Below are 12,324 nucleotides of genomic sequence, written 5' to 3'. Positions count from 1 at the left end.
ATCTTTATTAATTTATATTAAATGGACAAACAGGTATAAAATATATTAAAAGAGGTCCAAAAAGGACAGATAATAGTGACACTCATCCATCATATTCAATAAGTCATATACAAATCTCGTTATACGCCTCACTGGTAGGGAGAGAGGTAAAACCCTACAGGGACAATAAGTTACCAAAAGGTGCCTGTATATCATAAATAGTAAAGTCTTACATGGATATCAGGATCATGAGATGAACATCCAACATTACGCGCCTAGAGGGCACATTTTAGTACTTCTTGTAAGAAGAAAACCAGCCTTCAAGTACAGTCAATACAGTACATGACATGAAAGGAGGTATGTTACCCACATTTATGTGGAGGATGGAGTGATCACAAAGATGATAAACCCCCAACGCACTTTTCGCCTGTTTAATACAGTGTGCTTTCTCAAGCGGTGAATCTGTAGTGTGGTCGGGGGCTTTATCCTTTAGGTATGCAGCTGCCATGATGGGAGGTGCTGGGTCTGTACAATTATTAGATAGCACATGGCACACAAGACTCTCCAGGATCAGGTCAATGCCCCATCACTCTGCCTCCACGGCTTGTCTTCTTCCCATAGTACATCCCAATGCCATCTCTTCCCCATGTAAGTGACACACACACGGCCATCCACAATATGGAAAACACGATTCACCAGGCCTGTCCACCTTCCGCCATTGTCCACATGACCATTGTAGGTCAACATGGGCAAATATACAGTCTGTGAATACACAGCCCGGTACACACCAAACTGCGATGCTCTCCATGTCCCGACAACTTTCTATCATAATGTATTCAGCAAACTGAACTTGTTGCTTTTCCGTAGGATCGGACAGGACAAACAAGTCTCCCCTGCACACTTAGATCAATGAGCTGTAGGCCTCAAGTCATCGGTTGTCCTTGTTTGGACCACTTTTGGTAGGTACTGCTGACCACTGTGCACCAGAAAGACCCCATAAGATCTACCGTTTCGGAGATGCTCTGGACCCAGTTGTCCTATAATCACATTTTGTCTCTTCTCAAGGTCACCCAGATCCTATCGTTGACCATTTTTCCTGTTTTCTTCGCATCAACTTCAAGAACTGACTGTTCCCCTAACACCCGATATATCCACCACGACAGGCACCATTGTGACCAGATAGCCTATGTTCTCCACTTCTCCTGTCAGTCATTCTAATTTTAAGGCTGATCAGCGTGCAAATAAGGTCAAATAAAGACAATTATTTTTTTTATAGATTTACCTGTTTCCTGGGTTTACGTCTATGGCTGCCATACCTGAAAGTGTAGAATGGGAGGATGTCATGTGGCAACCATTGCATCTCCAAGCCTGGATGGAAGGGTGGACATTTGACAGTCGCTCTTGATACTGACACAGGATGAGAGTCTCTTTATGGCTTTTTGTAGCAGGCGACCACATAACGTTCCCTGCTCTGAAATGTTTGGTCACTGTGGTGACTATAGAAGACCATGTGACCATCTAGTCATAAACCATATGAGTGAGGAATGAGATCCATAAGTAATGGATGCTGCCTCCTACAGTGATTTATATGATTAATCATGAACCAGAAGAATGGCACGTCTACCTATTATTCTTCTTCTTCTAGCTGTCATTTCACTTCATTAGAATTCACGCAAAGGAACGAGGCGGATCAGATCGTGTAGGATAAGTGACAGTCCAACTGTGATGAAAGAACTGCAATGTCAGAACCCTCGAGATATTGATGGCAGAACGTCTCCACCACTCCAGCTTGAGTCACCTCTCTTCCCCTACTACAAAGTGAGATGAACCAGAACTTCTCAACCATGTCCCGTCCAACCGTAGGAAGTTGGATTTTAGCACCTCTTCCCACCGTCCTAAATGGAAGGACCACTCATGAAATATTCCCTCCTCCTCAGATATAGTAGGACCAATATAAAAAGTTCCAACCTAGTGATTGGGGCTGACAGCCTGGTTCAGTTCAATAGCTGAGTCAGCCTCCTCCACTGCTGATGTAGAACCAGAGAAGGGGGCAGGATAATTCGGGAGGTTTTGTATTCCTAACATTATGGATCTAGTTACGATAGCGGTGACAGTACAATTTTTTTTATGTCTATTTTTTTTTCTTTTTAACATATGGCATTAAATTGTAGCACCTCCCATGATGACCCTTCTATAAAATATTAGGAAATAGAGCAAATAGCTAAACCTTAAAGGGCCATTATAGAGAAAACGCATTGTGTTATACCTAGGGAAGGCCTCCTGGGGGCAGTGCATGATGGTGATTGTACCCTTGTATAAGCCTGAACCAGGACCTCGGGGGCGTGCACGCCACTGGTATACAGGCAGTAATTGTGGAATCTGTATTTCCTGAAGATCATCAGAGTAAAATCAAGACACCCCTTGTTGCAAAGGGGATTATTCTATTGGAAGGAATATATTAGGGGGCTGATTATTTTTGGGGTTTGTTATCTATAGATTGCTGCATGAAGCTAAAATGAACATAGGATGTGAGGGGAACTGTTAGCGCCTCCACAGGAGAAATTAGGAATTGCAGTGAAGATGTCGGATCCTCCGGAGAGACGGCTTAGGGTCCTGCATGGTGGACCAACCTCTAATAGGGTTTTATAAATGAGCCAAACAACTGATCTAAAGGAGTTATTTAATCTTCTATCTATTGGAGTGCACCTCTCCCGGCCCCCCAACTTCATGCTTTGCAGGTGGGCGGAGTGCTCCCGATGATTGACAGTTCAGAATCAGCGGCACAGTTGCACCGCCAGTACGTACTGAGTGCTCTCGCGCCTCCAGCCGGGAAATCTTTGCGTCTACAGCATGAGGGAAGTGCAGGGGCACGAAGGAAGGGCAGATCCAGCTTCAGAGAGCAGCATGCAGGCTCTAAATAGCTGGCTAATCAGAGACTGCAGAGGTGGCCGGGAACCATAGCAAAAAACTGTAAACTATAGAATGAAAAAATCCCTCTGTACTTGAATTCGGACAGGATTTTTAATGAAAGGTAAATTACAGTTTTAAGAAATTTATATTTCTGTTTTTTGTGGACACGATTTTGTTTGCTTTTGTGGACACGATATTGTTGGCTTTGGTGGACACGTTATTGTTGGCTTTGGTGAACAAGATATTGTTGGCTTTGGTGGACACGATATTGTTGGCTTTGGTGAACAAGATATTGTTGGCTTTGGTGGACACGATATTGTTGGCTTGGGTGGACACGATATTATTGGCTTTGGTGGACACGATATTGTTGGCTTTGGTGGACACGATATTGCTGGCTTTGGTGGACACGATATTGTGGGCTTTGGTGGACACGATATTGTTGGCTTTGGTGGACACGATATTGTTGGCTTTGGTGGACACGATATTGCTGGCTTTGGTGGACACGATATTGTTGGCTTTGGTGGACACGATATTGTTGGCTTTGGTGGACACGATATTGTTGGCTTTGGTGGACACGATATTGCTGGCTTTGGTGGACACGATATTGCTGGCTTTGGTGGACACGATATTGCTGGCTTTGGTGGACACGATATTGCTGGCTTTGGTGGACATGATATTGTGGGCTTTGGTGGACACGATATTGCTGGCTTTGGTGGACACGATATTGCTGGCTTTGGTGGACATGATATTGTGGGCTTTGGTGGACACGATATTGTTGGCTTTGGTGGACACGATATTGTTGGCTTTGGTGGACACGATATTGTGGGCTTTGGTGGACACGATATTGCTGGCTTTGGTGGACACGATATTGTGGGCTTTGGTGGACACGATATTGCTGGCTTTGGTGGACACGATATTGCTGGCTTTGGTAGACACGATATTGCTGGCTTTGGTGGGCCCGATATTGTGGGCTTTGGTGGACACGATATTGTGGGCTTTGGTGAACACGATATTGTTGGCTTTGGTGGACACGATATTGTTGGCTTTGGTGGACACGATATTGCTGGTTTTGGTGGACACGATATTGCTGGCTTTGGTGGACACGATATTGCTGGCTTTGGTGGACACAATATTGTTGGCTTTAGCGGACACGATATTGTTGGCTTTGGCGGACACGATATTGTTGGCTTTGGTGCACACAATATTGTAGGCTTTGGTGGACACGATATTGTTGGCTTTAGCGGACACGATATTGTTGGCTTTGACGGACACGATATTGTTGGTTTTGGTGGACACGATATTGTTGGCTTTGGTGGACTTTTTTGGGCTTTGGTGGACATATCTTTTGTTTTGCTGGATATATTTTTGGCTCATCCTTAGCATGGGCCATGAATATCAGAGCCAAGTGCACAATGAAGAGGTCCTAATGTTTAGCCAAGGGCTGCAACCCCTTCCATCAGCTAATCAGCAGGGTCCCAAGATTTGAACCCCCGTTAGTCTTATATTGTTGACCCATCTTAAAGGATTGTTCCCATCTTAGCAAGCTACAAGTGAAACTTCGGGTCCTAACACTGGGACCCCACAATTCCAAAAATGGGTGCTCTAAAATTCAGTGCTTGGCTATCTCAAGTAGTCCCACAGACACAGAATGTGTGCCCATCACTTTATTCCAACGGCGCATTTTACAGCTCTGTTCTCAAGATTGGTGGGAGCCCCATCGATCATTTACCACCTATCACAGGAAAGGACATTAATATTGTAATCAAAGGAACCTGTCACCGGAAAAATATTTAGGGTTAATCTGCAGGTATATAGTGTTCTGGATTACTGGAGCAGCGGCTACAGGGAGAAAATTAACGTTATATCATCCCTGCAGCCGCAGCTTCCGATCAGGAGAAAAAGTAGGGAGCAGCTGCAGTCTCCACTCACTATATATAGTCCCTCCCTGTAACTTTGATAGACAGCGTGCTCTGCAGCGTGTGTGCACAGCAAGCCGCCAATCAATGTATTGGGGAGGGATTACACTGCGCTCATTTTGTAGCCACTCAGATCACTGAAGCAGGTGGCTACAGGGAGAATATGACTTCATTTTGTCCCTGTAGCCGCTGCTCCAGTAAAGGGGTCAGGCACTATTTACCTGCAGATTACCACTATATCTGCAGGTAGAAAGTGTTTTTGGCAGTGACAGGTTCCCTTTTAGATTATTAAAGGCAATATGCCAACAATGAGCGTAGTTTACCTATGAGCACGGGCTTAGGCTGGGTTCATACGAACGTAATTCACAATGCCCAGACTTACAGAAGGGTTAGGACTCGGGCACCGGGCTTCATACACGGACCGTGAAATAAACCGGTGCAAACTCAGCATAACCCTGCATCTTAGCACCTTGCTCCCCAGATCCAACCTTAATAATGTTTCTAAACCTCAATTATCCCCTTGAATTTCTGTTCTCCGCCATATACACAGATAAATAAATGCGCACGCTATGACACGTTTCCAGTTTGAGGACTGGATGCTGTTTTTTGCCTCTTTATTGCGATTACAGTACACAGATCCACAAAAGCCACCGACGAATTCATTAGCTGCAGCTCCCTATGTCCTTGCAGCCAGCAGCACCCAGTCATGGAGGATACGGTGGTGCAACACTGGAGGTAACCGAAAAGTCATGGCGTTATAGGTATTGCTATGGAATTTTCTGCTGGTTGCCAGACAGTGAAGGGGCCAAAAAACAACCCTGCTGCTCCGGAGAGGGTTCCCTGCACGGATAATGAAATGAGTGGAAGCTCTGGGTTCTGGACTCACCTGCAGTAACCATGCACAACCTGGGAAAGCTGCCAGGGTGGGGTCGGGACTCTGCTTAAAGCGGGAGGGTCCGAATCTAGGCATGGAGGGCAACACAACCATAGAGCTGTTTAGAGGGGGCTTTCTGGACCAGGAAGGGAATGAGTGTATTGGAAGTGAGGAGCATTTACTAGCCGGAAAATCTTCATTCATTTATTTTTTAACTTTGGTTTCTTCCTCTGCGGCTTCTTCTTCTTCCTCCTCTTCTTCACCTTCTTCTTCAGCCTCTCCTTCTTTATCCTCTTCTTCTTTACCTTCTTCTTCCTCTATTTCTTCTCCTTCACCTATTGAGAAAAAAAAAATGATTGCAAAATAAATCAAATATAATGTTGGTCATATTTCTGCCCTCCGATAAGCAAAAAAAAGTCTCACCTTCTTCTTCTCCCTCTTCTTCTTCCTCCTCCGCAGCCTCTTCTTCCTCCTCTTCTTCTTCTTCAGGAGGTTCTGCTTGGGCCTCTTCCGCTCTGGAGGATTCGATGGTCTCTTCTACGTCGAGTTGTTCTTCTTGGACGTGACTGGCGTAGTAAGAGGGGAACGAGCGCGAGGAGATGTAGGAGCTGCTCTGCAGGCTGTACGCGGAGCGGCCGAACACGGGAGCGCTTTGTGTGTAGCCGCTGGTGATGGCGCCAACTCCGGAGAAACACAGCCGGGTCTCCTCACCCTCCAGTAACTTTCTGCATGAACAGATAGAAGAAACTTAGAAGAGGCCATGATGTAGAAGATGAGGGACATAAAGATGCCCAACAGCTTTACCCAGTGGATGGCCGACATCATAGATCCTTCTAGATACATTAATAGCAGAAATACCCAACACTCACCACCGCTGGTCCTATCATCCTCCCCGTGCCCCCACCAGTGCCAATTACCTGTATGCTGCAATCTCTATATCCAGCGCCATCTTGACATTCAGCAGGTCCTGGTATTCCTTCAGGTATCTCGCCATCTCACTCTTTGTGTTCCTCAACTCTTCATCTAACTTGTTAATGGCATCCTGTGGGTGAGAAAAGGACACAATAACGGCAGTGACGATATACCCCTATACTGCCGTCATCAGAGGCCGACGGACACTTTTCTTCACTGGGATAATGTTTCAGTAATTGCAGTATTATCCAAGGCTTATAGTCTGGCTCCTGCCCCATCCTTCCTGGCTCTGCCCCATTCTCCAAGGTCCGGCCCTTCCTCCCTGATCCTGCTCCAACTTTCCTAGTCCTGCTCCATCCTTCCTGGCTCGTGCCCCTTCCTTCCATGTCCGGTCCTTCTCCCCGGCCTGCTCCATCTTTCCCAATCCTGCGCTATCCTCCCAGGTCCTGCCCCATCCTTCCCAGTCCTGCCCCTTCCTTCCAGGTCCGGTCCTTCTCCCCGGACTGCTCCATCTTTCCCAATCCTGCGCTATCCTCCCAGGTCCTGCCCCATCCTTCCCAGTCCTGCCCCTTCCTTCCAGGTCCGGCCCTTCTCCCCGGCCTGCTCCATCCTTCCCAGTCCTGCCCTATCCTCCCAGGTCCTGCCCCATCCAACCAGATACTTCCCCATCCTTCCAGGTCTGGCTCTTCCTCCCCGGTCCTGCCCCATTCTTCCCAGTCCTGCCCCAACCATTCTGTCCCACCTAATCCTCCCTGGCTCATGCCCCATCCTCCCTGGCTCCTGCCCCAACCATTCTGGTCCTGCCCTATCCTCCCCTTTCCCACCTAATCCTCCTGCCCCATACTCCCTGGCTCATGCCCCATCCTTCCCAGTCCTGCCCCTTCCTCCCCGGTCCTGCCCCATTCTTCCCAGTCCTGCCCCATCCTCTCTGGCTCTTGCCCCAACCATTCTGGTCCTGCCCTATCCTCCCTTGTCCCACCTAATCCTCCCTGGCTCCTGCCCCATACTCCCTGGCTCATGCCCCATCCTTCCCAGTCCTGTCCCATCCTCCTTAGCTCCTGCCCCTTCCTCCCAGGTCCTGCCCCTTCCTTCCAGGTCCAGTCCTTCCCCCCGGCCTACTCCATCCTTCCCAGTCCTGCCCTATCCTCCCAGGTCCTGCCCCATCCTACCAGATCCTGCCCCATTCTTCCCAGTCCTGCCCCATCCTCCCTGGCTCCTGCCCCAACCATTCTGGTCCTGCCCTATCCTCCCCTGTCCCGCCTAATCCTCTCTGGCTCCTGCCCCATACTCCCTGGCTTGTGCCCCATCCATCGCAGTCCTGCCCCTTCCTCCCCAGTGCTGCCCCATTCTTCCCAGTGCCTATTTTTGCCCACTTTCTCCTCCTGCTGAACTTCACTAGGTCGGTCACTGATTTCTTATCACTGGAATTAAGGAGAATTAAAAGCTGGTCTTTTTGTAAGGCCTGTTACATGGGACTGCAGCTTAAAGATGACTCTGCAAATTCAGTGGAGGGTTCTTTAAATCTGTCATCATAAGAAATGTCTGTTCCATTGATGCCCTCCAATTATTTATATTGTATCGCTGATTTTATATGTGCGGATCTGACCTGTGCATGGGGCTGAACGCTCCCCCAGATGGGAGTTGTAGTCCAGTATTGCACAGATAATTAAAGCTTTCCATAGTCAGCTACTATGTGCTGAGCAGTCTCCATTGTTGGGTCCATTAGTTCCATCATTAGATCTGTCCAAGGTGTCAAACCTTCCGATCCCTAATGTTACCCAACCCCCCGCCCCTCTCATCCTGCACTGACACCCAGTAGGGATTTCTCCAGCAGTTTCCTTTCCCTGCCACCCTGTGCCCTCAGTCCGACCCTGCGTGCTGTAGAGGGCTGATTGTCTGCAGATTGGAGCCGATCATAGAACTGACTCCGGTCTATAGTAGATCTATCCTGAGTCCTCCTTTGCATGTCTCTGATTAATCAGGCTGCCTTCTCCCCATCACTGTGCACCCCAGGACCAGCATGTCAGCGATCTCCCCGCACCCAGTACCAGCATGTCAGCCATCTCCTCGCACCCAGTGCCAGCATGTCAGCCATCTCCTCGCACCCAGTGCCAGCATATCAGCCATCTCCCCGCACCCAGTACCAGCATGCAAGTGATCTCCCCGCACCCAGTACCAGCATATCAGCCATCTCCCCGCACCCAGTACCAGCATGCAAGTGATCTCCCCGCACCATCATGCAAGTGATCTCCCCGCTCCCAGTACCAGCATGTCAGCGATCTCCCCGCTCCCAGTACCAGAATGCAAGTGATCTCCCCGCTCCCAGTACCAGCATGTCAGCAATCTCCCAGCACCCAGTGCCAGCATATCAGCCATCTCCCCGCACCCAGTACCAGCATGCAAGTGATCTCCCCGCACCCAGTACCAGCATGCAAGTGATCTCCCCGCTCCCAGTACCAGCATGTCAGCGATCTCCCCGCTCCCAGTACCAGAATGCAAGTGATCTCCCCGCTCCCAGTACCAGCATGTCAGCGATCTCCCTGCTCCCAGTACCAGCATGTCAGCCATCTCCTCGCACCCAGTGCCAGCATATCAGCCATCTCCCCGCACCCAGTACCAGCATGCAAGTGATCTCCCCGCACCCAGTACCAGCATGCAAGTGATCTCCCCGCACCCAGTACCTGCATGCCGGCGATCTCCCCCACCAGTACCTGCATGCTGGCCATTTCCCCCCACCAGTACCTGCATGCCGGCGATCTCCCCACACCAGTACCTGCATGCCGGCGATCTCCCCACACCAGTACCTGCATGCCGGCGGTCTCCCCCCACCAGTACCTGCATGCCGGCAGTCTCCCCCCACCAGTACCTGCATGCCGGCAGTCTCCCCCCACCAGTACCTGCATGCCGGCGATCTCCCCCCACCAGTACCTGCATGCCGGCGGTCTCCCCCCACCAGTACCTGCATGCCGGCGGTCTCCCCTACCAGAACCTGCATGCCGGCGGTCTCCCCCACCAGTACCTGATTGCCGGCGATCTCCCCCCACCAGTACCTGCATGCTGGCGGTCTCCCCCCACCAGTACCTGCATGCCGGCGATCTCTCCGCTCTGCTTGTCCTCCAGCTCCTGGATCTGCCTCTCCAGCGCATCGTTGACCCCCCTGCAGGCGTCGATCTCCAGCGCTTTGGACTTCAGCAGACGACGACTCTCCGACACCTCGTCCTTGGCGGCGCGGACCGATTCCGTATTCCGCGCCGCGCTCTGGGTCAGGACGCTGAACCTGGACTTGAACCACTCCTCCGCGGATTGCATGTTCTTGGCCGCCAGCTTCTCATACTGCGCCCGGATGTCGCGCAGGGCGGAGGTCAGATCGGGCTTGGACACGTCGACCTCCAGGGAGATCTGCGCATACTGCACCTGGGACTGCAGCTGGACCAGCTCCTCCTCATGGACCTTCTTCAGGAAGGCGATCTCGTCCAGGAGGCTGTCCATCCTCTTCTCCAGCTCCACCCTGGCCAGGGCTGTCATGTCTGCCTCCTTCCTGACCTCCAGCAGCCTGGCCTCGGCGTCCTCCCGGCTCAGAGCCTCCTCCTCGTAGCGCGCCTGGAGCGCCTGCAGCGCCTCCACCAGCCTCTCCCGGTCGCTGCGCATGCTCTGTCGGTCCCCGACCGCCTCCTCCTGCGCGATGCGCAGCTCCCGCACCTCCTGCTCGTACAGGTCGCGTAGTCGGGACGGCTCGCTGTGCTTCTGGCGCAGGAGGAGCAGCTCGGCTTCCAGCAGCTTGTTGCGCTTCTCCAGCTCGTGCACCCGCTCGATGAAGTTGGCGAAGCGATCGTTCAGGTCCTGCAGCTGCGCCTTCTCCTGGGTGCGCACGATCTTCAGGTCGCTGCTGATCGCGGCCACCTGGGTGAGGTCCAGGGAGTCCGCCCTGGGCATGAGGCTGGAGGAGGACGAGGACGAGGCGGCATAGCTGCGGCGCACGGAGGACAGCGCCGGGGAGTAGCTGCTCCTGCCGGGGGACGCATAGCTGCTGCGGACGTGTAGTCGGGGCGCGCTGTCCACCACCCGCCGCTTGTAGGAGCTGCTGTAGTACGGCTCGTAGCTGAAGGAGCTCATGGTGCGGACTGGGAGAGCGCCGCGCTGCGCCCCTACTTATAGGACGGGAGAGAGCATGCGCACTGGGGCTACAGCACCAAGGACAGCAGCCGGAGCCAGGCTGCCCCCTGCAGCAGCACCCACCAGAGCTATCACACAGCACCCACCGGTCATTACACAGCACCCACCAGAGTCATTACACAGCACCCACCAGTTATTACACAGCACCCACCAGTCATTACACAGCACCCACCGGTCATTACACAGCACCCACCGGTCATTACACAGCACCCGCCAGGGTCATTACACAGCACCCACCGGTCATTACACAGCACCCACCGGTCATTACACAGCACCCACCAGTCATTACACAGCACCCACCGGTCATTACACAGCACCCACCGGTCATTACACAGCACCCACCATATAGTCATTACACAGCACCCACCGGTCATTACACAGCACCCACCGGTCATTACACAGCACCCACCGGTCATTACACAGCACCCACCGGTCATTACACAGCACCCACCAGAGTTATCACACAGCACCCACCGGTCATTACACAGCACCCGCCGGTCATTACACAGCACCCACCATATAGTCATTACACAGCACCCACCGGTCATTACACAGCACCCACCGGTCATTACACAGCACCCACCAGTCATTACACAGCACCCACCGGTCATTACACAGCACCCACCGGTCATTACACAGCACCCACCGGTCATTACACAGCACCCACCGGTCATTACACAGCACCCACCGGTCATTACACAGCACCCACCAGAGTCATTACACAGCACCCACCGGTCATTACACAGCACCCACCAGAGTCATAACACAGCACCCACCATATAGTCATTACACAGCACCCACCGGAGTCATTACACAGCACCCACCAGTTATCACACAGCACCCACCAGAATCATTACACAGCACCCACCGGTCATTACACAGCACCCACCGGTCATTACACAGCACCCACCGGTCATTACACAGCACCCACCGGTCATTACACAGCACCCACCATAGTCATAACACAGCACCCACCATATAGTCATTACACAGCACCCACCGGAGTCATTACACAGCACCCACCAGTTATCACACAGCACCCACCAGAATCATTACACAGCACCCACCGGTCATTACACAGCACCCACCGGTCATTACACAGCACCCACCGGAGTCATTACACAGCACCCACCATATAGTCATTACACAGCACCCACCGGAGTCATTACACAGCACCCACCGGAGTCATTACACAGCACCCACCAGAGTCATTACACAGCACCCACCAGTTATCACACAGCACCCACCAGAATCATTACACAGCACCCACCGGCCATTACACAGCACCCACCGGTTATTACACAGCACCCACCAGTCATTACACAGCACCCACCGGTCATTACACAGCACCCACCAGTCATTACACAGCACCCACCGGCCATTACACAGCACCCACCAGTCATTACACAGCACCCACCAGTCATTACACAGCACCCACCAGTCATTACACAGCACCCACCAGTCATTACACAGCACCCACCAGTCATTACACAGCACCCACCAGAGTCATTACACAGCACCCACCAGTTATCACACAGCACCCACCAGAATCATTACACA

General features: G+C 51.6%; 1 protein-coding gene across 1 annotated transcript; it reads right to left on the bottom strand.

Annotated features, from left to right (window-relative positions):
• Positions 1-5,382: 5,382 nt before the first annotated feature.
• NEFL (neurofilament light chain) lies at positions 5,383-10,709 on the bottom strand. Its single transcript, XM_069767031.1, has 4 exons — positions 9,673-10,709; positions 6,597-6,721; positions 6,103-6,404; positions 5,383-6,014 (listed from the first exon to the last, which is right to left on the bottom strand). Exons 1-4 carry the CDS (start codon positions 10,702-10,704, stop codon positions 5,884-5,886), a joined length of 1,590 nt encoding a protein of 529 aa, XP_069623132.1. The 5' UTR covers positions 10,705-10,709; the 3' UTR covers positions 5,383-5,883.
• Between the last annotated feature and the right edge of the window lie 1,615 nt (positions 10,710-12,324).

The sequence above is a fragment of the Ranitomeya imitator genome, chromosome 4, assembly GCF_032444005.1.
Source record: "Ranitomeya imitator isolate aRanImi1 chromosome 4, aRanImi1.pri, whole genome shotgun sequence".
In the NCBI taxonomy this organism is placed as follows: domain Eukaryota; kingdom Metazoa; phylum Chordata; class Amphibia; order Anura; family Dendrobatidae; genus Ranitomeya; species Ranitomeya imitator.
The sequence above is the reverse complement of the archived record's forward strand: the minus strand, read 5'-3'. Positions and strand labels throughout refer to the sequence as shown.